This window comes from Piliocolobus tephrosceles, chromosome 12, assembly GCF_002776525.5.
Source record: "Piliocolobus tephrosceles isolate RC106 chromosome 12, ASM277652v3, whole genome shotgun sequence".
Taxonomy (NCBI): domain Eukaryota; kingdom Metazoa; phylum Chordata; class Mammalia; order Primates; family Cercopithecidae; genus Piliocolobus; species Piliocolobus tephrosceles.
This window is the reverse complement of record NC_045445.1, coordinates 19,129,998-19,155,235: the sequence shown is the minus strand read 5'-3', so window position 1 is coordinate 19,155,235 and position 25,238 is coordinate 19,129,998. Positions and strand designations below refer to the sequence as shown.

At 40.5% G+C, this 25,238-nt stretch overlaps 1 protein-coding gene and 1 pseudogene across 1 annotated transcript; both read right to left on the bottom strand.

Moving 5' to 3' along the window:
* Positions 1 to 2,469: 2,469 nt before the first annotated feature.
* On the bottom strand, positions 2,470 to 17,101 carry LOC111531500 (cancer/testis antigen 55). Its single transcript, XM_023198759.1, has 6 exons — positions 16,984 to 17,101; positions 15,508 to 15,692; positions 5,901 to 6,045; positions 3,705 to 3,817; positions 2,824 to 3,011; positions 2,470 to 2,539 (listed from the first exon to the last, which is right to left on the bottom strand). Exons 1-6 carry the CDS (start codon positions 17,075 to 17,077, stop codon positions 2,470 to 2,472), a joined length of 795 nt encoding a protein of 264 aa, XP_023054527.1. The 5' UTR covers positions 17,078 to 17,101.
* On the bottom strand, positions 5,498 to 5,582 carry LOC111531613 (annotated as a pseudogene).
* Positions 17,102 to 25,238: the final 8,137 nt, after the last annotated feature.

The window sequence follows — 25,238 nt, the reverse complement described above, 5'->3', positions numbered from 1 at the left end:
ACCCTCAAATCAGGGAGACTGAGTCTGACTGAAAATATTGAAAACAATCTGTCCGTGGTTATGGCCATCAAAAACCTCTTATCACAAACACATGCTTACTTTTCTTTATGTCACTAACTGCTAGACAGAAATTCTTACTTATTTATATGCTTATCAGAGTGTTGTCTGTCTCTTCCCACTTGTATGTCAGCTTCATGACTTCAGAGCTTTTGTTCGTTGTCACTTTTTTGTCTGCTGGGCCCTCAGCATCTAGAACAGTGCTGGGCACATGGTAGGTTCTCAATAAATACCCCAGCAATTAATTGAATCAGAAAAGGGTAACATCCTGAACCATTCCAGGCAACCTGAGAAAGGATCTGGTTTTAAGGCAATTCACACCTAATCTGAATACTTTGCTTTCCTATGTGCATCTGTCTAAACAGCATTTGGCCTCATTCAGGATAACGTTACACCCGGCTGTAAAGGTAAGAGCTGTAGCTCCAAAGACACTAGATCTCAGCTCAACTCAGCTTTTTCCTGGTTTTGCAACCTGTCCCCAGGAGTCTGACCACAGCAGAAACTTATAATGATTATAGACTAATATGTTGGGTTCTCTTGCATATCAGTGACTCAGTCTCCCTTGTGTACATGAGCTGTGCCATGGAGTAAAATGTTACTCCTTCCATTACAAAAGCTACACTGGAAATAAGTATGGGCTAGTGTTTAGACAAACATTTCTATAAAAATAAAGTGACAAGGTTTAGATGACATGTACCAATATCTATATTATTCATTATGATTTAATGAATGTGGACAATTCTCATCCATGGGAATTTTGGGATCCTCATGGGATGGGAGTTTTCCCAATCCATACCTTTGTTTTTCAAAACGCAATGAGTGTATGGATTGCTTTTATTTGTTACAGAATGTCAATATCTGCTCTCTGTTGTCTTAGCTTGGTCTGCTATTACACAGTACCACAGACATTTATATTGCACAGTTCTGGAGAACGGGAGGTCCAAGAAGAAAGTGCTGATTGATTGGGTTCTGGGCAAGGGCTCTCTTTCTGGCTCGAAGATTGTCAACTTCTGGCTGTTTCCTCCCGTGGAGGAGTGGGAGCAAATGCTGGCTTCTCTTCCTCTTCTTCTAAGGATACTAATCCCATTATGAGGCTCTACTTTCATGACCCTATCTAAGCCTAATAGCCTCCCAAAGGCCCCACTTCCATCTACGATCACATTGGGGACTACAGCTTCAACAAAGGAATTTTTGGGAAACACGGATGTTCAGTCCCCCTAACCACTGTGAGGTATGCTCTTTTTTGCTGTCAAAATAACTTGTACCTTTCCTTTTGTTTCCTTTCTATTTATTTATTTATTTATTTATTTTTGTGATGGAGTCTCCCTGTGTCGCCCAGGCTGGAGTGCAGTGGAGCAATTTTGGCTCACTGCTACAACCTCGGCCTCCTGGATTCAAAGGATTGTCCTGCTTCAGCCTCCCCGAGTAGCTAGGACTACAGGCGCATGCCACCACACCCACGTACATTTTCTTGTATTTTTAGTAGAGACAAGGTTTCACCATGTTGGCCAGGCTGGTCTAAAACTCTTGACCTCAGGTGATCTGCCCACCTTGGCCTTCCAAAATGCTGGGATTACAGGCATGAGCCATGTACCTGGACACCTTTTGTTTTCCTTCAATGGAACTTCAACAATGGTGAAATTATGAATCACAGAACTCAGGATAAGTTCACAACGACACTCAAGCTATGCCCAAAGGTCTGAATATATCCCTTTCCCTAGGTCACAGCTGCCTGGCTAAATGTTCTGTTAGACGAAAGCATGAAGTTTCATGGGGTGTACTTGTGGGATTTTAGTATAACCCTTCCCAGTGGGTAAGAAGGGACTTACCTCGAGGGACTCCGTGTTTGTACTTTTCTTCATGACTTCAACTATTCTGCACCTCTGCAACAAAGTGGTTCACAGAGGCTCATGTACAGCAGAGTCAGCTTTCTATGGTTGTTTGTGTTGTTTAAAAATCAACAGAGGTCTTAATGCATTGCTCAACAATTTTATTTCTGAGGAACCAGTGATGAATGAACCACAGCTAAACATCGTTGCTGGCCCAATCATTCAGTCATTGAACTCAACATTTTATCTGCCCCTTGAGTCTTCCAGGCACTCTTCTAAGTGCTTGGTGATGCTTTAATGAAAACAGAAAAAACAAACAAACAAACAAAGAAAAAAATACAAAAAACAAACAAACAAACAAAAAACAGACCAGAAGACATCCTGCCATTGTGGAGTTTACATTCTAGTATGGGGAAGAAGGAACAAGGGAAACAATAAACATCGCAAGTTATGAGGGTGACAGAAGATGAAAGAGGCTATGGAGCAATACAGATTGTACAGACAGCATAACGGGGCTCAAAACTGAAGTCAAATTGTAACTTTAAATCATGCCTTTAACATGCTGTCCCTGCTGTCTTTTCAGTTAAACACTTTGGCTCCGACGTTCCCTTTTGGGTCGTCCCAGGCCTCCGTCATCCTGTAATCTGCTGCTCCTAATGAGAGACATAAAATTCAAATTTAAGGCAGTGTTCATTTTAACTAAGAACTCCTTTCCTTCAGTGACTAGCAAGCTAATTTAGCATGCTTTTTAATTGATAAGTTATTTCCCTAAGCTGGGTTCATGGTCCAATTGAACTAGCCAGTATCTCAATTAGATTTGCCAGGAAAGTCATATATAAAATACTGCTTAGGCTTACTAAGCTAACCTTGTCAGTTAAACCAACCCCTTTACTGCTCATAAAGGAAAGATAAACAGATTAAAATGCTTTGTCATTACAATTTTTGCGCTGGGGTGATAGAAACCACTCTCCAATTACAGCAAAACTGAATGTTCTCCACCATGACCACATTGACGATATCGTCTACTTGAGGTACGTATCCATCAGGGATTTTCACAGACTCCAAGGTGAAAAAGATAGTATAATCTATCATCCCATTTCTTCCATTTATGCTAGTAATGCGGACCTGTGAGTATAAATAATGGAAATGATTATGAAAAAGTCTGATAATCACTGTAACCTATTGTGCACCTCCTCCATTCTGGGTCCTGCATGAGTGCAGGTGACTTTGATGCAAATCAATGATTCCCAACCTGGTTGGCTCATTGCTAACACCAGGGGTACTTTGTAAGAATACCTATGTCCATGCTCCACCTCAGATCAATTAAATCAGATATTCCAGGCAAGAGACCGGGGTCTCTGATGAGAAATCCTGCTCTAAATATTACCAAAATATGTCCATTACCCTCTATTGCCCTGAATTGCCTGCTCATATTCAGACTCCAATAACCAAATCACTCTCAGCATTTACTGGTAAGCTCAAGTCCCACAACATACTTCATTCTTTCCCTACAATTTTTCTGGCACAAAGATTGTTTTTCTTCCTCCTGTTGTTGGAAGATTCTAATAACATTTGGGTATCAAGTAAAATGCACAATTTAGAACTTAATCATGTGCTTGGTCCACATAATTTTCTAATTATTTCCTTCGGGAAGTCCTGCCTTTTCAATAAGAAAAGTGGCTCCTTCGTTGGCAAAGAATGTATTTCTTCATATTTTCTGGAAATCCCATTACACCCAACAGAATCCTGGGCACAAAAATTACCACCAAAGGAAGTGTTATCAGAAACTGATGACGGGAGGAACCGGAAAGAAATTACCTCTTCCACATGAATACAACGGGTGGGCTTCACAGAGCTTGCCTTGATGTTTGAGATGCCTGGCTCAGTGGCATATTCAACTTCTAACAAGTCACCCTTATAAGGCACAAAATCTAAAACAGTCATGGAGAAATATGAGTGTCATGATCTCTTAACTAGGTCATGTTTAATTTCACACGTTATTTGATAGTGTACTACTTTAAAGTCAGTTCTGCTAGAACTAAAGTCCATTTTGCACATATTTAAACAGATACACTGTAAATCTCTAAGTCCGAAAAGATGTTTATAAGTCTTAGGCATTGATTCTCCTCTACTGATTTAACAAAGTCAAATAAAGGAAAGTGTGAACTATGCATCACAGTTAATCTAAGGGAGCAGCACAGGATTTACTAAACAAACAAGTTGTTCCTGTTCACAACTCCTTAGTGAGAGGCAGTCAAAAGTATACGTAAGAGCACAAGTTTGAACCTGGCTACGTGGCTTCGAATCCTGACACTGCCACTCACTCAGTTGGCAACCTTAGCCAAGGTGCTTAATCTGTCTGTGCCTCATTTTCTTCATCTATAAAATGAGAAGCACGATAAGTAGCCTTCATGATACACAGCTGCTGTGAGAATTAGTTGATATGTGCGATACACACAGAATCATCGCTGGCGCATAGTAACCACCAAATAACTGTTGATTGGTAGTAGTGGTTGCAGTACCACTAGGAAATGTTACTTTCAGAATCAATGAATTTCCCCTGATGTTGGGTTCAGGTGATGAACTCTTAAGTCTGTGCCTTACGGGTTATAGTTAAGACCACGGAGTTTCAAACAGAAGTTTACAGTGAGTTAAAAGTGAGTCACAGGATAACAAAGGTACATGAAAGAATGTGGAGCAAATGAAAATCCCAACTGCAAGTGAGACAGTAAATTGCCACAATGACTCCAGAAAACTAGCAATATCAACAAAGTGAAACAATTCTCCACCTTAGGATCCAGCATTGTAGAATGACACTAGACACAGTGTTAGACTTCTTCTCTCTCTCTCTGTCTGTTAATTTACATACATTTCTTTAGTGTGTGTGTACCATGTATCTATGGGCCAATGACTCTAAAATGTATATGCCTCCAACTCTAACCAACCTCAGGTTCAATTCTCCATATGCTTACACCAATCTAAGGTGTGTAAAGCTGAGCTGTTGGTATTCTCAGTATTCACCAACTTTTGTTTGCCTCAGTTGTCTACGTCACAAACTGGCCACTCCACCCTCACCACTGCTCAAACAAAAGACTTTGGAGGTACCTTGGACTCATCTTTCCTCCACATCAAAGATCTAATCCATTACCTCCTGGGTTCTTCTCTAACTTCAAAATATATCCAGAGTCAACTCAATCCTTAGGTCCTCCACTTCTCCACTTTCATTCACATCTCCATCACCTCTCACCAGGAATATTACAACATTATCCTGACTGATTTCCTGACTCCACTCTTCACCTCATAGTCTCTTCTTGACGAAGCAGACAGAGTCAACATCTTAAAACAAAATTCAGGTCAGAGTCCTGCTTTTGCACCCAAGAAAACAAACTAGCAAGCTGCCTGGGGAAGCAGAACTATTCTCCCCCTTTTTACCCAAGCTATATGACAGCTGCAATAGACAAAAGTAACAAAAAAAAAAAAGTGTATCTTTGGGTATAAGCTAAATATTAGAACACATCTGCTGATTACAAAGAGAATTCAACAACACACACACACACACACACACACCCACAAGGCACTATCTCCAATTCTATTTAAAGCATTTGAAGTGCATTCTTTCAAAATTTGGTAGTCTACTCTGTCACAGAAATTTCTCTAGTAACCAACTACAGAAATGATCTCTGCAAGTATAGTCTCTGAAGGGTATTAAAAATAGTGTCTCTATGTACTTATAGGATTGTTTTCTTGATTAGAAATTAAATTATCATGTGAATGAAAAATATATCCAGGCATTACTGAGGGAATCGAACAAATGAACACACAATAGACGACAGCAGACATTTTAAAATACTGCCTATTTGCCCCTATATTGTACATAATTTCAACTGGAAAGGTTTACCTCTAATATTGAAGAGCCATTGACTGAAGCCAAGTACACTGTAAAGGTTGTTCTAGGACTAAAATCCTCTCAAAAAATTAAGAATTACATCATATATCTCAAAATCTAAATCATACCTTCAGTAGCAATGTCTATGGAGCAATAAATGCTGTCACTAACATAAACAGTATCTTCATTTATAGAAGTAACATGTGCAATTAAAAGTCTGGTTCCTGAGTCTGAGGGTCCAGCACCATAAAGGCGGTGAGGCACAACATCCACCTGTAAGATTTACGAAAGAGTTACTTCAAAAATAATACAAATTTAAGCACGAGAACTTACATGGTTAAAACACTGGTACCCAAAAATATTTTCAACAGCCATCCTAAACACTGGTGAATATAGTTCATGTGGTAAATGGACCACAGACTTGAGATGATGGCAAAAATCATGTGTGTGCTTCATGAATTGTGAAATGTATCCCAAAATATTAATTGCATACCCAAGTTTAATGCCCTCGAACCACTAGATTCACTAGATTCTCAGATTTAAAAAACACCATCCTTTACCTGCAGGAATTTGCGGTGAAATGACAGTAAAGTGGAAAGATACCTAGTCATAAGCAAGTTGCGATGAAGGATATAAAACTAGATCAAAGACGGTTTCTGTGAATTATCTAGAGGGAGAACATTTCAGACAGGGAGAAAATAGCGGCATTGCTTGGGGGAAGTCAGATTTGTGCTGGGTTGTGAAAGAAGACAGAGGTGCAACTTTGTAAACAGGGGTAGAGGAGCAGGGAGACAGAGAAGAAAAACAACACAATTTAGGAGCCTAGGGAGCAAAACCCTAACATTCGAGATCCAGGCCTAGGAGACAGAAGCACAAGATAAAGTTGGAACAATACCCTCAACTGGGAGAGGTTCAATAAGCCAGGTCAAATTAGGGCTTTATTTTATCTAAAATAGAGAGGCATACAAACCTTTTTCCTTATTGGAAGTGTAACAGTCCTTATTTCATTTTATTTTATTTTATTTATTTATTTATTTTGAGACGGAGTCTCGCTCTGTCGCCCAGGCTGGAGTGCAGTGGCCGGATCTCAGCTCACTGCAAGCTCCGCCTCCCAGGTTTATGCCATTCTCCTGCCTCAGCCTCCCGAGTAGCTGGGACTACAGGCGCCCGCCACCTCGCCCGGCTAATTTTTTTTGTATTTTTTAGTAGAGACGGGGTTTCACCATGTTAGTCAGGATGGTCTCGATCTCTTGACCTCGTGATCTGCCCGTCTCGGCCTCCCAAAGTGCTGCGCTTACAGGCTTGAGCCACCGCACCCAGCCTGTAGTCCTTATTTTATAATCCTTAAAACTTACAGAAATAATGCAAGTTCATTATACTAAAAGTAGAAAAAAAAGCAGATAAGCAGACAGCAAAAAGCAGTTACCCCATAATCCATATTCCATTACCAAGACACCACCAGGGACTACATTTTGGCAGTAACACTCATCCTTATGTTTTCACCTGTGCACAAATCCACATATACCAGTTTTTAAAGCAAATTAGCACTGTATTCGCTATTAAAATATCACCTAAAATGAACACAAAAGTTTTTAAATAACAGGAGAAGGGAAGGAGTCATAGGAAATCCCAATTAATGGATGTGCTGTAATTTACTAACCCAATTCCACATAATTAGACATTTTGCTTGTGTCCTAACATTTGGACTACTTGTCTGACTTAACTATGGGATAAACTCCTAGGGTTGGAATTTTTTGTTCAAAGACTTCTGATGGAAACTTGAGCCACTGAGTCGTCATTGATTTTCATGGTTTTAAAAATACTCTAGTTTGCTGCTATTCACATTTCTTAACTGGTGTCTTTCCAGCTGTCAATACCAATCTGATGTTTATTTCTCCCTCACTTACTGTCATGAGGAATGAGGCATTAGCTTCCCATCCACTATCTACCACCACTTTTATTGGTATCCCACAGCACCCTTGGAGCTCTCTGTTCTTTGACTCCACACCAACTCACAGACATACTGCAGGCTAAAGCTTTGCCCATGTTTCGTGGCTCCCAATATTGTTTCTTATGCCTTGGAAATACCACCAACACAACAGCAGGTACACACAGATACAAATGTTTGTGATAATGCGTTGTATGACGTAAGTGGCATTTCAATATGATAGGGGCAAAGTGGAGTATCCAATTAATGTTGAGGGCAACTGAATAGCCAGTAGGGAAACAAGACACGGATCCTTCTCTCAGTCCTGAACACGGAAAGCAAACCCAGGCTGACTGTATGTTTAGATATCAATAAATTAATGACTTTCAGAAGAAAAGCTAAGTGAATACTCGTGTAAATTATGTGTTAGAATTAGCCTAAGGAAACTTCCTGAACATAGAAGTCACATGGACAAGATGGACATATTTATAGTATGTAAAAATTAAACAGATGGAGGAGGAGGGGAGCAAGATGGAGAAAAGGGACTGTCCAGTGATCGTCCTCCTGCAGAAACATCAATGTGAAAAACTATCCTTGTATGAAAATACCGTCACTTGAGAGAAGGAAACCAGGTGAGAGGCCATGGTACCCGGTTATAGCATGAAAATAAGAAAAGATGCATTGAAGAGGGTAGTAAAGACAGTTTTACATAACCCACATCACCCCTTCCCCAACCTTCAACAGCACAGCATGGAGACAGATACCATCCACCTGTAGGAAAGAGAGAGTGGCAAGCATAGAACATTGCCTTGGAACCCAATAGCAGGCCTTTCACACTATATGCCACCACTTGACAGACGCCCATGTCCCCTGACTCCAAGATGGTACTTGTGGATCAAATCTCTAGACTCATCCTGGCACCAGACAGGAAGCCACAGCCACAGCAAAGCAAACTCAATACCTGGCCCACATCTCTGCCAGTGATTCCACTGGCCTTATGCTCAGAATATTCTACCACAACAGGGAGTTGTCAGTGAATGGAGCCTTGGATTCCAGTCTTGCGAGGCACCAGGCTCAACAGCTAAGGGAGTGCATGCCATTGAAGCATCTGTCACTGTGTCCCTGGGATAAGGAAGCCCCCAGTGCTTCAATAGCTGCAGTGTTCACAAGCATAAGGACCAAAAGAGACCCATATAGAGTTTCCGGACAGGCTTACTGCTAAAGGATGTCCCCTAAAAGCTAGACTGCAAAGACTGAAATGAATACCTACTTCTTCAATACACAGATACAAACACATGACCACAAAGATCAAGAACAATAAGGAAAACATGACATCACCAAACTGACAAAACAAGGTGCCAGCAATTGACCCTGGAGAGATAGGAATGTATGAGTTATTTAACAAATAATTCAAAATATCTATTTTCGGAATGCTCTGTGAACCTCAAAAACAATTACAGAGAAATGATTGAGAATTTACTAATTTGAGAGAAAGATTGAAGGAACTTAAAAAACCAAACAAATCCTGAAATCGAAAAATACAACGAAGGAAGTACACAATAGAGAACATCCACAGGAAAATTGATCGAGCAAAATAAAGAATCTGTAAACTTGCAGACAGCTTCATTAAAAATATATAGTGAAGGAGACAAAAGAAAAAGGAGGGACACAAAAGGAAAAAAAAATTATTGGATTTTTGGACAATATCAACAGGGCAATAGTATGAGCCATTCACATTCAAGAGGAAGGGGAGATTGAAATCGGGATAGAAAGATTATTTAAAAAATAATGATGGAGAGTCATCCAAACCCAGAGAAAGTTACAAACGTCTAGGTACTGGAAGACCAAAGTTCTGCAGTGAGATACGATCCAAATTGATTACCTCATGACATACTAAAATCAAAGTGTCAAACATGAAAGAGAAAGAGAGGATCCCGAGAACTGAAAGAGGAAAGACGTGAATCACATATGAGGCAGTTCCAATATGCCTACCAGAACACTTCGCAGCAGAAGCGTAACAGGCCGGGAGAGAGTGGGATGATATATTCAAAGAGCTGAAGGAAAAAAAAAATCTCTAACCAAGAATACTGTACCAAGAAGTGAAGGGGAGATAAAGACTTTTACAGAGAAATCACAGCTGAGAAACTTCCTCACCGCCACAACTGTCTTACAAGAAATCCTATGGAGAGTTCTTCCAACTGACATAAGTGATGCTAATGAGTAATGCAAAAACATCTGGAGGTATAAAACTCACTAGTGAAAGTAACCACACCAATTCAGAATACTCTAATACGGTAACAATGGTGTCCAGATCTCTTATATCTTTCACATAATGGTTAAGGAACGGAACTAGTAAAAATAAAATAAGTACAATAATTTGTTAAGGGATATAAAACATAAACAGGTGTAAAGTGTAAAACAGAAAACTCAAAATCCGGGGGTGGAGTTAAATGGCAGAGTGTTTTTATTTTGTGATCAAAGTTATGTTATCAATAAAATCAACTGTCGTGATTATGTTTTTGTATGCGTCATGCTAACCACAAAGAAAAAAATCATGTAATAGACACATTTTAAAATATCAAGTAAACAAAACATACTAATAGAGAAAAATCTCTTATCCATCAAGACAGACAGTAAAAGAGGAAGAAGAAAGGCAGAATTTACCTACAAAATAAGTAGAAAAAAAATTGTCTAAATGATAACAGTAAATCCTTACCTATCAATAATTACCTTGATAGAAATGGATGACATTCTCCAACTAAAATACACAGAGTAGCTGAATGGATTAAAAACAACAATAACCAAACCTATGAGAGACCCTCTTCTCCTTAAAGGACATTAGTAAACTGAAAGTGAAGACATGAAAAAAGACATTCTTCCATATAAAGGGAAACTGAAAGAGAGCAGGAGCAGCTAAACTGATTTCAAATAAAATAGGCTTTAAATCATAAACTGTAAAAAGAGACCAAGAAGATCATTATATAATGATGATGGGGTCAATTCATCAAGAGGATATAATGATTTTCAAAAATATGCACCCAACATAGCAGCACCTAAATATATGAAGCAAATATTAAGGTCTAAATGGTGAGATAGAGTGCAATGCAATAATAGTAGGTGACTTCAATATCCAACTTGCAACAATGAATAGATTGTCCAGACAGAACAGTGACTCCACAAAAAGTGAGATTTATCTGCACTCCGGAGCAAATGAACCTAACAGTCATTTACAGAATGAATATTCCATCCAAACACTGCAAAACACATATTCTTTCCAACTGCATGTGGAACATTCTGGAGGATAGATTTGGGGCAGGCCACAAAACAGATACTAGCAAATTAACGGAGTTTGAAATAACATCAAATCACTTCTCTAACCACAATGGTAAAACACTGGGAATCAGTAAAAGAAGGAACTTTGGAAACTTTAAAAGTGGATGGAAATTAAACAACATGCTCCTAAATAACCAATGGGTCAATGAGGAAATTTAAAGAAAAGTGTAAAACATTTCTTGAGATAAAGCAAAATTTAGGCACAACACATGAAAACCCATGAAATACAGCAGAAGCAATTCTAAAAGTGAAGTTTACATCAATAAAGCCTACCTCAGAAGAAAAGATAAATCTTAAATAAACAACCTCACACTGCACCTTGAGGAACAAGAAAAAAATATAATCCAAAAGTAGTAGGACATAAATCATAAAGGTCACAGCAGAAATAAATGAAATAGACATGAGAAGAACAATACAAATATCAATGAAACTATGAGTTGGTTTCTTGAAGAGGTAAAGCAAATCAACAAAACTTTAGCTAGACTAAGGAAAAAAGAGAGAATATTCAAATAAATAAAATCAAAGATGAAAAAGGATATAGTACAACTGACATCACCAAAATAAAATCGATCATAAGGACTATTGTCAACAATCATCAGCCTACAAATAGGACAAGCCAGAAGAAATGGATACATTCCTGGACACATACAACCTATCAAGATGTAATGGTGAAGAAATGGAAACTCTGAACAATTAACGAGTGAGGAAAGTGATTCAGTAATAAAAAATCCCCCATCAATTAAGAGTCTAAGACAGAATTACTTCCCTTCTTAATACTACCAAATTTATAAATAAAGAAGAATTAATAGCTCTACTTTTAAAACTATTCCAAAAACAAAAACAAAAACAAAACAAGAAAGGAACACTTCCAAATGCATTCTATCACACCTGCATTACCCTGGTAGAAAACCCAGACAGGGAAACAGAAAGAAGAGAAAACAAGAAAACTACATGCCAAAATTCCTGATCAACACAGTTGCAAAAATCTTTAAGAAAGTATTAGTAAACCAAATTCAACAGCATATTAAAAACATCATTCATCGTGTTCTAGAGGGATTCATCCTGGGATGTCAGGAAGTTTCAACATACACAAATCAATAAATGCGACATATCACATGAATGAAGCACAAAAGCCATAGGATCATTCCAATTTAAGCAGGAAAAGCATTTGACCGAATTCCACATCCCTTCGTGATAAAAACTCCACAAACTTGATATAGGAGGAGTGTACCTCAACACAATAAAGGTCATATATGGTAAACCCACAGGTAACATAATACTGAATGGGGAAATGTTGCAGGCTTTTCCTCTAAGACCTAAAGCAAGACAGAAATGTCCAGTTTTGCCCATTCTATCACACATAGTTCTGGAAGTGCTAGCCAGAGAAATTGGGCAAGAAGAAACAAAAGGCATCTAAATTTAAAAGGAAGAATTTAGATTGGCCCTGTTTGCAGACGGGAAGCTCTTACATATAAATAACCCTGAAGATACCACCGAAAAGCTTCTAGGTCTAATAAACAAATTCAGGAAAGTGGCACAACACACAAATAACACGCAAGAAGCAATAGCATTTCTATACACTAATACTGAACTATCAGAAAAAGATATCAAGAAACAATCCCATTTAGAACAACTTCAAAAAAAAATAAAATAGGAATAAATTTAACCAAAGACGTGAAGGATTGCAACACTGAAAACTATATATAAACCATTGACTAAGGAAATTGAATGAGGCAGGAATGAATGGAAATGTATCATGTGTTCATGGACAGGAAGAATGAATATTGTTAAAATGTCTGTATCTTAAAGAAATCTACAGATTCAATGCAACTGCTATGAAAATACCAATGACATTCTTCCTGGAAATAGAAGAAACACTCCTAAAATTTGTATGGAACCACAAAAGATTCCAGATAGCCGAAGCAGTCTGAAATACAAAGAACAAAGCTGGAGGCATCACACTACTTGATGTCAAAACATATGACAAAGCTATAGTAAGCATAACAGCATAGTACCAGTATAAAAACAGATACATCAACGAGTGGAGCAGAATACACAGACTGGAAGGAAATTCGTGCATTTACAGTCAACTGATTTTTGACAAAAGGCCTGAGAACACACAATGTTGAAAAAGTACAGTCTCTTCAATTAATGATGTTGAAAATAACTGAATATTCATCTGAGAAAAATGAATTTCCACCCTTATCTCTCAGCATGTACATAAATCAACTCAAAATGACTTAAAGCTTTAAAAGGAAGGCACAAACCTATGAAACTACAAGAATGAGACATGGGGGAAAGCTCCATGACACTGTTCTGGGCAATGATATTTCAAAAATAGGACCTCAAAAGCAAAGGCAACAAAAGAAAAAACAGACCAATGGGAGGTTACATCGAACTAAAAAGCTTTGATACCACAAAGGAAACCATCAAAGAGTGGAGAGATAATCTATAAGACAGGAGAAAACACTGGCAATCTATACATCTAGTAAGGGGTCAGTTTCCAAAATGTATGAATAACTTCAACAACTCAATAGCAAGAAATCAAATAATCCTATTAAAAATGAGCAAAAGACCTGAATAGACATTTCTCAAAAGGAGACATACAAATGGCCAACAGGCATATGAAAAAACGCTCACCTTCTTTAACATGGGGATAATGCAAATCAAAACCATAGAGGTAGCACCTCACGCATGTTAAAATGGCTAACACTAAAAAGAAAAGAGATAACAAGTGGTGGCAAGGATGTGAAGACATTGGAACGTTTATGCATGGTTTGTGGGATATAAATTGTTACAGCCATTATGGAAAACAGTATGGAGGTTCCCCAAAATTTTAACAATGGAACTATCACACTATCCATGAATCCCACTACTGAGCATGTATTCAAAGAGAGTGTCATCAGTGTGTCAAAGAGATGTCATCACTTCCATGTTTATTGCAACCCTATTCACAATAGGCAAGAAACAAAAGCAAACTAAGTGTCCATATACAGATGAGTGGATAAAGGAAATGTGGTATAAATATACAATGGAATACCATTCAGCCATAAAACACAACTAAATCTTGCCATTTGGGATAACATCGATGAACCCGAAGAATGATATGTAAGTGAAATACACCAGTCACACGAAGACAAATACTGCATAGTCACATTAAATTGAGGATTATAAAGAAGTTGCTCTTATAGCAGTGTAGAGTAGAATATTGATTACCAGATGCTTGGTTTGTTAGGGTGGATGGAGGAATGAGGAGATGTTGTTGAAAGAAGATATAATTACAGTTATATAGAAGGAATCTTTTTTTTTTTTTTAATCTAAACCAACTTTCCAGTTTATTAAAAATTGAAGGAACCTTTTTTAACTGTCCATAATGGGCAAATACATACAAACAGAAACTGGATAAGTGATTGCCTGGGACTGGATGTTACGGGGGAGGGGACAGTTGGGGGAGCACGAAGGAATGGAAAAAGACTACGAATGGTTATGGAGTTTCCTTTTTGAGTGATGAAAATGTTCTAAGATTGTTTGTGGTGATGGTTGCCTAACTCTGTGACCAAATTAAAACTACTGTATTGTACCCTTTAAATGAGTGAATTGCATGGTCTCGTGACTTATATCTCAATAAATGCTGTAAAAGAATGAAAGACTTAAAGCAAAGGAAAAAGATGGTATCGGACGAAATACTACAAGGGCTTCCAATACAAACTTTCCTGTTAAAAATCTGATTTTCCTACCACAGAGATAGCTGTAAATATCCCTAATGTATAAGTAGGTCCAAGAAAGGAAACTTGCTGTAATCTCATTAAGATCCTTAATAATTCCAAATGAGCAATGTGACTGCTTTTCCCTTCTCACATTTGCAAAGATTTCAGATTGATAGTATTGTTGTCCTTGCCTATATGGGCAGATGGGCAGTCTCACCGCCTATTGCTGAGAGAATCAATTAGTACAGTAGAGCTAAAGAATAATTTCGTAATAGCCACTGAATGGGTAAATATCTGGACTCAGGTGCTATTCTCAGGACTCCGTAAATCTGCCAAATATTATTGAATTGTACCCTTAAGAGAGTTCTGCGGTTTGTGAACTATACCTCCATGAAGCTCTTTTTAAAATGTTTACAAGGCACGTGGTTTCACATAGCAATTCCACTGCTATGGATGCATAGCACAGAAAACTTTTTTTTACCTGATAAGGGAAGTTGCAGGATTATATAGAGTTCAATAATTATTATTGTTACCCATATTGCTTAAAGATTAGAAGAATAGATAAGTAATTTTTATGTTTTAAAGCAGAAATCACCACAAATATTAGAACAGAAGAACCTACAGCTTCAGAGGGGTGGGGCTTCAAATTGCAGTCTACATCCACTCTATGGATCACAGCAGAGATGTTGGATTAATACAAGAAAAGAAAGATGCAGAAAGAAAACCCATTGGCATAAAACACAGTTCCCAAACTCATGCACATCTCACCTTGATTGCTCTCAATGCATAAAGTGTTTTATTTTCATCCACAACCACATTAACTTTTTGTCCAACTTTTAGAGGAACGTTGCCAGTCACAACATCACTACTGAAGTAGATGAACTCATCAATCATGCCATGATCACCACAGAAACTTGTGACAACTCCCTGCACAGTTTTCAACTGGGTGTCACCTACAAGGAAAAGAAACAAAAGTTACATTATTAGCTTCAAATGCAAACATCTATTACAAATATGTCTTACACTCACCATCTGCATAAACCTGGGCAGAGAAGTTTTTTTAATGTCTCTGATCTTGTTTTCATCTGTCAATCCACAGCAATCACAATTTTGCCTAATAGGGTTGTTGTAGATTTTTAAAAATTTATTAAAATTTTAATTTTTAAATTTACAATTAATTTTTAATTTTTTCAGCAGAGTCTGGCTCCATTGCCCAGGCTGGAGAGCAATGGTGCAATCTGGGCTCGTGGCAACCTCTGCCTCCTGGGTTCAAGCAGTTCTCGTGTCTCAGCCTCCCTACTAGCTGGGACTAGAGGTGCGTGCAGCCACGCCCGGCTAATTTTTGAATTGTTGGTAGAGACGGGGTTTTGCCATGTTGCACAGCCTGGTCCCCAACTCCTGGCCTCAAATGATCCACCCACCTGGAACTCCCAAAGAGCTGGGATTACAGGTGTGAGCCACTGTGCCCAGTTTGTGAATATTAACTGACACATGCACATCAACTGTCTAGAGTTGTGAGTGCCTTGCACAAGACAGTTATCACCATATCTACATATGAGAGTCTTTAAGCCTCTGCTCCTATTATATGCCTTCATCATTATCACCAACATGAAGAATAGCACCTTCTATGGATACTTAACCATCTCAGCAGACAAAGCACTAAAAGATACCTGGAGATCGAAGCCTAGCCCAAAATAAAGTCTGAATGGTTTTCTTTCTTTTGTCTTCTACATATTATTATTATTTATTTTTATTTATTTTTAAAAATTCTACACAAGCCTAGCTGATAAGCAACATTTAGGAATCTGACTTCAGCAGTCTGCCCACACAATGGGTTCTCTGCCCTCCTACGGGATCAGATAAGTATGAGGCATCCAATTGGCTTCAAATTACATTCCCGTTTGGGATACAAGCCTAAATTCACTCGCAAATTAGGGAGTTTCTCGCCTACTGGAAATATAAATAGGCATGTGCTGCACAACCACGTGGGGGAAAAGCACAGGTGGTACAGTCTCCAAGGTCTTTTCTGTCAACACCTTCTCGCTTTAGATGGACAGGAGAGTTTGGGGGTTGGTTCTTAGGAACCTGTTGGGGACTCCGGACACCTCCCCATGCACACACAGAAGATGGAGCTGCCATCATGTGCTGTACCAGCCCGAGTCACCACAGCCTCATGCCAGGGGTGACAGAGTCCCTGTTGGGAGGCTTCTGAGGTGGGGGACTAGGGGACACACAGAGGAATACCTTGTGGGAGCCCCTGCTGCTGTGGGCCCTGCCGCTTTGCGGGGTCAGCCATCCTCCGGAAAAAGGCCAAAGCAAGCCTCAGAAGCCTGAGCATTGTCCCAGTTGTCACCACCAGCCTGGAGACCGCTTGTGACAGATGAAGCACAAGACCTCCTCAGTAAGGGAAGCCCTCAGGTCACGGCGTCTCCTCAGGGACTCGCCTCCTGCTTCTCCTCCTCAGCCTCTGTGGGATGGGACCCAGACGTAAGTGAGCCCCCCTCAGGAAAGCCAGGGAAACCGCAGCCACCAAAGGAGCTCACAAGTACCTCTCTGGCTTTTCCCTCTGAGCATGCGCTCGTCAGGGCCCACCCTCAACCACTGTCCAGCCAATGCGGGTGCAGTGGGTGGGTGGGCAGGTTCCTGTGGCTATTAAAAGGTGATGGGCGGGAACATCGTGGCTCCTCCCATCCAGCTGAGGGCACCATTAAGACGGCCTGGGGAAAATGGCTTGAGGGCTTGGGTTCTGCATGTACTCAGGGGATACGGGGTCTTCTGTTGGGTTCCCTGGGAGGATGGGTGCCTGAAACACCGGCTGTGCAACCAAAAATCCTATTCTTGCCCTTGTATTCGTGGTGCTTAGCATAAGGACTTACCACTCAGTGAGTGGCCAATAGTTACTCCTCACCAGGAGTAACTATTTTGTGAAGAGAAGGCACCATGTGGGTAGTCAATGTTTTAGTGATGGCAAGTATGTGTCTTTTGTACTAGGACTCCCGTTTTGAGTCCAGTAATAATTTATAATAGAATCATTTTATGATCATTGCTACCATGTACACATCGCTTACCTATTTATACTTACATTACTCTGCTGTACACATTACCTTTATTCATTCATTCGGCAAAATTTGTGAAGTGCTGTGAGCCAGACACTGTTCTGTGTTCTTAAAGTTTGTTAGTGAATGAAAGAATCAAGAATCTTCGCCCTGTGAGGGTAGATTTTTCACAGGATACAAAAGGGAGATACTAAACATCACATATTAAAATATATGATATGTTGGAAGGCAAAAATGCCGTGGAAAAATATAGCAGGACAAGGGGAATCCACAGTACTGGGAATCGTGGGTTGGAATGCAGTTTATAATAGCATGGTCAGAGTAGCCCTCATTGGAAAGCAATAGTTGAGAAAGATGTTGGAGTTAGCCAGGCAGCTGTGTTTGGGGAAGCCATTCAGATGCAAGGCTCAGTTTGTGCAAAGACCATACAGCAAGACTGTGCCTGATGTGTTCAAGGAAAGCCAAGTGGTTGGAGCAGAGGCAGTGAGGGTTAGAAGAGTAGGAAGTATGGTCAGAGAGGTAATAGAGGTTCAGGCTGTATGTGGGACAGTGGGACACTGGACGTTCTTTGGCTTTTATTGTCCATGATGCGTAAAGTCCCTGAAAGGTTTGGAGCTTCCCAGGGATCACTCCAGATGCTTGGTTGTGAACAGGCTGGAAGAGGTCACAGCATGAAGCAAGCGGAACAGTTCGGATGATTCTGCTGCAATTCATGGGCACTGTGGATGAAAGCTGTTTGTCTTTCCTCTCCTGCAGTGAGAACAGGTAAAAGCCTTGCCAAAGATGATCATCTAGTTAATGGGATCGGTTGAGGGTTATCTATGTCTCAAAATACAACACAACTGTGTGAATTTCCTAAGGAGGCCAAAAAACATTACTACACCTTTGTGGCTTAAAACAACAAAAATTTATTCTCTGGCAGTCCTGCAGGCTATGAGTCTGAAATCAAGGTGTCAGCGAGGTTGGTTCCTTCTGGCGAGTTCTGAGGGAGAGTTTATTACAAATTTCTGGAGGTTGCCAGTAGTCATTGGTGGCTTTCCTTGGGTTATAGATACATCACTCCAATCACTTCCTCCTTCATCCCATGGTGCTCTTCTCCATGTGTCTGTGTGTCCAATATCCCTCTTCTTATAAGGACACCACTCACTGGATTAGGAGTTTATGACTAATCCTAATGCTGTAGGACCACATCTTAACTTGATTTTTTTTTTTTTTTTTTTTTTGCAAAGACCCTATTTCCAAATAAGGTCACATTCACAGTTATTGGGGTTCACAAATTGAGTATATGTCTTTAAGGGCAAAATTCAACCCACAACAACTGCTCTTGTACATTTTGATTACTCTAATATTCTACAATTGTCTGAAAAGTAGAACACACAGATAAGCAGACATTTCCTCTTATTTCTCAGAGAAAACAAAGGCCCTGAGACAGGAGCTACTCTGTGAACCTCCTGGCACCCATCCTGGCTTTCTCTTCCTTCTGTCTTGTAACAATGGAAAGCCATCGCAGCCCCTGGCCAGAGCAGACACTCCACTGAGCACATGGAACCATTCTCTTGACACATTTTCTCTGAGGATGTTGCTTCTATTACGACTGCCTCTCTTCCTCCTGCACCAACAACCTTTTTTTTAATCTTTGCCTCAAATGGAATAACATACACACATAGACAAGAATCACTCATCTTAAGAACTTCGTAGACAAACAACTCCCTTCTATAAAATGTACATGGATAAATAAGCTTCCTTGGCCTCACTTCCCCTTCAGTCCCATTCCTGTTCATCCTGCCCCCACAGCAAATGCTATTTCAAGAATCACCTCTGCTCACTTCCTGAGCTCCCATTCCCTCCTTATTCCTCTGGCATCAGGCTTTTATTCCTGTCATGCTCTTAAAATGACAGGAAACCTCCAGGTCGCCAAATCCAGTGGTCAATATACTAGACTCTCATCACTCAACCTTACTGTTTGACCCCATTAGGGACTCCCCATTTCTTGAGATAAGTTCTTCAGTCTTTTGCGTGACTACCCTATCCTAGAAAGACTCCTTCTCAGCCTCTTTGTCGAGATCTTCCTCCTATCAGGATCCCACAAGAGTGCTCCAGGTCTCAGGTCCTGAACGGCTTCTCTATTCACACGCCAGCCCCATGGCATCTAAATGCAGGTAACTCCCAATCCCATGTATATACTGAGTCACACACTTGGTGGTCCCATAGACATCTCAAGGGTAAGGTGTCCAAAATTTCACGTGTCCCAAGCTTCCATCAACCCTCATAGCTCCTTAAATCTTCTCCATCTCAGACGATGTCAGCTTAATTCACAGTGGGTTAGCATCACATCCCTGCCAAAATCCTTAGTTTTCTCCATTTTCTTTACACGCTCCATGCCATCCATCAGCGTAAACTATCAATCTTTGAAAACATACCTGTAGTCCCACCACCTCTAAAGAGTAATTGAAAAACAATCATTGGGTCAAATTTGTTAGTTTCTATCATGACACAGAAGAAAGCAGCCAGAATCAAAGAGAGATCAGCCACTCAGACACATGAAAAGATGCCCAAAACTCTTCTGTGTCCCTGCTGACAAAAATAGAGTTAATAATGGATGCTGCAGCAAGAGATTGGTGCTAAGAAACAGCCTTAGAAAAAGGTAAGAAATAGCCTTCTCCGGCAAACTTCACTAAGTAAGACTCAGCTTCCTCTGCAGGGGTCAAACTTGCTGGCAGAGAAGCTACAGGTAGATTCCAGCACCAGGAAGACAAGTCCCCGCTGAGAGAATACTGCAGAACAAAGAAGGGGCTCTTCTATACTACCCTGCTGAAAACATTGTGAATGATCTCTTGTGGTGGCAGGTGGCTCCAGAGGCTGGGAACACATCAGATAAGAAATGGCTGCTGGGCTTGAGTGTCAGGGGATGAATTCCGCTGGGCCACAGAGCAGCTGTGTGCCCTCTCTTTCCTGTTTGTGTCTCTGACTTGGCTGTAGAATGTTTCACCCTCAAATTAGGGAGACTGACTCACACTGAAAATATTAAAAACAATGTGTCCGTGGTCACTGCTATCAAAAACCTCTTATCACAAACACCTGCTTACTTTTCTTTACGTCACTAACTGCTAGACAGAAATTCTTACTTATTCATATGCTTATCAGAGTGTTGTCTGTCTCTTCACCCTTGTATGTCAGCTTCATGACTGCAGAGATTTTGTTCGTTGTTGCTTTTTCTGTCTGCTGGGCCCTCAGCATCTGGAACAGGGCTGGGCATATGGTACGTTCTCAATAAATACCGCAGCAAATAATCAAATCAGAAAAGGGTAACATCCTGAACCATTCCAGGCAACCTGTGAGAGGATCTGGTTTTAAGTCAAATCACACCAAATCTGAATGGTTTGCTTTCAATTCTGCATCTATGTAAACAGTATTCGGCTTCATTCAGGGTAATGTTACAACTGGCTGTAAACGTAAGAGCTGTAGTTCGAAAGACATTAGATCCCGGCTCAACTCAGCTTTTTCCTGGCTTTGCAACCCCTCCTCAGAAGTCTGACCACAGCAGCACCTTGTAAGTAAAATCGGCCAATAAATTGGGTTTTCTTGCATTTCAGTGATTTAGCCTCCCTTGTGTACATGAGTTGCGCCATGGAATAAAATGTTACTCCTTCCGTTACAAAAGCTACACTGGAAATAAGTTTTGGATTAGTGTTTAGAAACATTTCTTTAAGAATCGTGTGACAAGGCTTTAGACAACATGTACCAATACATACATTATTCATTATGATTTAATGGATGGGGGCAATTCCCACCCATGGAAATTTTGGGATACTCAAAAAACTGCGATGGCAGTTTTCCCAATTCATACCTTTGTTTTTCAAAACACAATGAGTGTATGGATTGCTTTTATTTGTCACATAATGTCAATGTCAGCTCTCTGTTGTCTTAGCTTGGTCTGCTGTAACACAACACCACAGACATTTATATCGCACAGTTCTGGAGGATGTGAGGTCCAAGAAGAAGGTGCTGACTGATTCGGTTCTGGGCAAGGGCCCTCTTTGTGGCTCAAAGATGGTCACCTTCTCGCTGTTTCCTTCCATGGAGGAGTTGGAGCAAGTGCTGACTTCTTTTCCTCTTCTTCTAAGGATTCAAATCCCATTATGGGGCTCTACTCTCATTACCCATCTAAGCCTAATCGCCTCCCAAAGGTCCCACCTGCATATATGATTACATTGGGGCTTATGGCTTCAACAAAGGAAATTTTGGGGAACACAGATGTTTAGTCCCCCTAACTACTGTGAGGTATGTTCTCTATGCTGTCAAAATTACTTGTACCATTTGTTTTCTTATTTTTCCTATTTTTTTTTTTTTTTTTTTTTTTTTTTGCGATGGAGTCTTCCTATGTCACCCAGGCTGGAGTGCAGCAGAGCGATCACATCCAGCTAAATTTTCTTGTATTTTTACTAGAAATGAGGTTTCACCATGTTGGCCAGACTGGTCTCAAACTCTCAACCTCAGGTGATTCCCCCTACCTCGGCTTCCCAAAACGCTGGGATTACAGGCATGAGCCATCGTGCCTGGCCACATTTTGCTTCCTTTCAATGGAACTTCAACAACAAGGTTATGCTTTTCACCCTTTGTATAGACAGTAGGCCTTCAACTATTCAGAGGATTTGGGGAATGAAGTTTCTAATCCACATCATTTAGGGTTAACTGGGGCAACGCTCTTAGGAAAGTGAAACAGCTGTAAGATGAGGTAAACTAACTTCCTCCCACTTATGAGACCAATACGAGTGCTAACTGATCAGAGTCGTCGGTTGTGGATGTTTAGACCGATAGCCCTTAACCAACCCCAAGACTTCACTCTTCTGGCCAGGCCAGCAGATCTGGAAAGAAACTCATGAAGCACTTAACCCAGGCTGTCCTGGGTGACTATTACCATGAAATGGTGATTAAAAGCCAGCTCTGTGAGGCGTTCCAAAGGCAACAGAGAACCTTTTTCTCTAGCCCTCCCTTCCCTGGAAACCAGGGTACAAAAGCTTAGGAAGGCAGGCAGGGAACCTGCCAAAAAATGGTTCCAAGGAAGCCTCCTGTAAGCCAGGGTCCATGAGAAGAGGGAGTTAGAGAATAGATGGAAGGGTACCCAATGTAGGAGAGCATATATGGCAGGATTGTGCAAAGAAGTAAATACACAGACGTTAATGGAAGGTAGGATTCTCCAAAGCTGAGAAGGAAACAATACACATGGAAATGTGGAGAGGAAAACTGAATAAACTGTATTTCTGGGCTGTTACTGGAGGTTTACGTGCAACCTCAAGTTCACCAAAAGATATAAGAGGTTCAATTCAAAACACCGTATTCTCCAACACCAAGGGCACAGGGATCCTTGTAAATACGGCTGATTAAGTAGCATTTGAAATTTTGACAAAACAGAGAACTACATACTAAGCATAACAAAGAGGAGTTGTTTACATTCACAGAGCATATCCCTTTGGCAGATGTACAGTTAAAGATGTATGCATCTCACAAGAGGAGTGAAATGATGAACCAGAACCTCTGAAAGCTACAAGTGGTTAGAGGATGAAACCATGATCATGATTAGAGACTTCAAGGTGCCTCTTTGATTAACAGTATGCATAATCATGACAACGAGAACACCAGGTTCAATCTATTGGGCCCTGATTAAGCTCTGGGTACCTCAACAGAACTTTAGGTTTTGAGAATCATTGCAGGCATCAGGCCAGAATTGGCAGAAGGGCCAGAGCTTGCCAAACCCGGCTAAAGATCATTATCTTATTTCGTTTTCTTCATTGCATGTATCTCTAAATGAGCGGAGAAGCATCTGATATCAGCACATCTGCAACGCTTTCACGGTGTGCCAGTTGGAAGCTCCATGGCAGAACACTGGAGCCCCAGAAACTCGTGGTGACAGGTCCCTGTATTTTCAAGCCAATTCCTTCTCATGTGAGAAAAGCACATTTCTGACAGAGTCCACTATTTCCTACTCCCTGGGTCCTTCTGTCCTTGTGCCACGAGGGCATCCATTTAGGGACACAGATGTGATGAGGGCGAGATGATCAAACACAATTCATTCTCACTTGTGGGAAAGAACCTTGGAGTTAACTCATCTCTGAGGCAAAATATTCAAAATGCACCCCCGCTTGGTCGGCCTTATGAAAGCAAAGCAGTTCTGGGCTTTGCTATTTGAAAGTAGAGGAAATGTATCCAATCCCTGCCCCCCTGCCCAGCTGAACTGCTGCCTCCCAGGTGATCCTCAGTCCGGTGGGGAAGTTTGTGAAACAGTGGCTGTGACTGAATCACCAGCTGATTGGGCTTCTCATAATGCATTATAACTCCCAGAGATCATTCTTCCACATCAACCAAACTGCAGAATTAAATGGGAGGTAGTGAAGGTCATGGCCCTTGCATCTCTCAAGTCTAACGTGGACTGCTCTGTAATTCCACAGGGTGTGGGGCTGCTTTTGAGTGATGACATTCACAGGCACCTGGTGTTGCCACAGCTCCCGCTTGCCCCTTTCAATCATAGGAGCTACTGCTGCATGGGTCAGGAAGCCAAGGATGGTTAAGGGGTGGGGGCATTGAAAGAACACAAGTTCCATTAGGGCCTGGAGTTTTGTCCTTTTGGTTAAGGGTATAACTCTAGAGCCTCAGCAGTGCCTGGCACATCAAAGAGAGTCAGTAGGATTTTGTAGAGTGAAACAATGAGTGAAAAAGGGAACTCTACGAGACCTTCACTGTTCCTATCAAGCGGGAAACAAATCCCTGGATGATTGGGAGGTCTCACTGGATCTGTAGTGGAAAGTTAAAACACAACTCTGTTTATTTAAGGACCGGGGGTAATGGTGGAATTATGAATCACAGGAGTCAGGGTAAGTTCACAACCACATTCAAGCTATGCCCATGGGTCTGAATACATCCCTTCCCCTAGGTCACAGCTACCTGGTTAACTGTTCTGTTAGACAAAAGCATGAAATTTCATGGGATGTATTTGTTGCATTTTAGTATAACCCTTCCCAGTGGGTAAGCAGGTTGTCCCTCAAAAGCTCTGTGTTTGTATTTTTCTTCATGACTGCACATGAGCTGCACTCCTGCAACAAAGTGGCTTACAGAGGCTCATTTGCAGCAGAGTCTGTTTTCTATGGTTGTTGGTGTTGTTAAAAAGTCAACAGAGGTCTTGATGCATTTCTCAACAATTTTATTACTAAGGAACCAGTGATGAATGAAACACAGCTAAATATCATTGCTGGCCCAATCATTCACTCATTGAAGTTAATAACATTTTATCTGCTCCTTGAGTCTGTGACACCTTCTTCTAAGTGTTGGTGATGCTTTAATGAAAGAAAAAAGAAAAAGAAAGAAAGAAAAAAACAGACCAAAACACATCCTGCCATTGTGGAGTTTACATTCTAGCATGGGGAAGAAGGAACATAAGGAAACAATAAA

What these genes read in the sequence shown, in the direction of transcription:
- LOC111531500 (XM_023198759.1), bottom strand. Translation starts at nt 17,077, where the DNA reads ATGCTCAGGCTTCTGAGGCTTGCTTTGGCCTTTTTCCGGAGGATGGCT. An exon ending in CATAGACATTGCTACTGAAG is followed by an intron (nt 3,818 to 5,900) that starts GTATGATTTAGA and finishes TGACTGTTTTAG; the next exon opens with ATTTTGTGCCTTATAAGGGT. An exon ending in ATCACCCCAGCGCAAAAATT is followed by an intron (nt 2,540 to 2,823) that starts GTAATGACAAAG and finishes GTCTCTCATTAG; the next exon opens with GAGCAGCAGATTACAGGATG.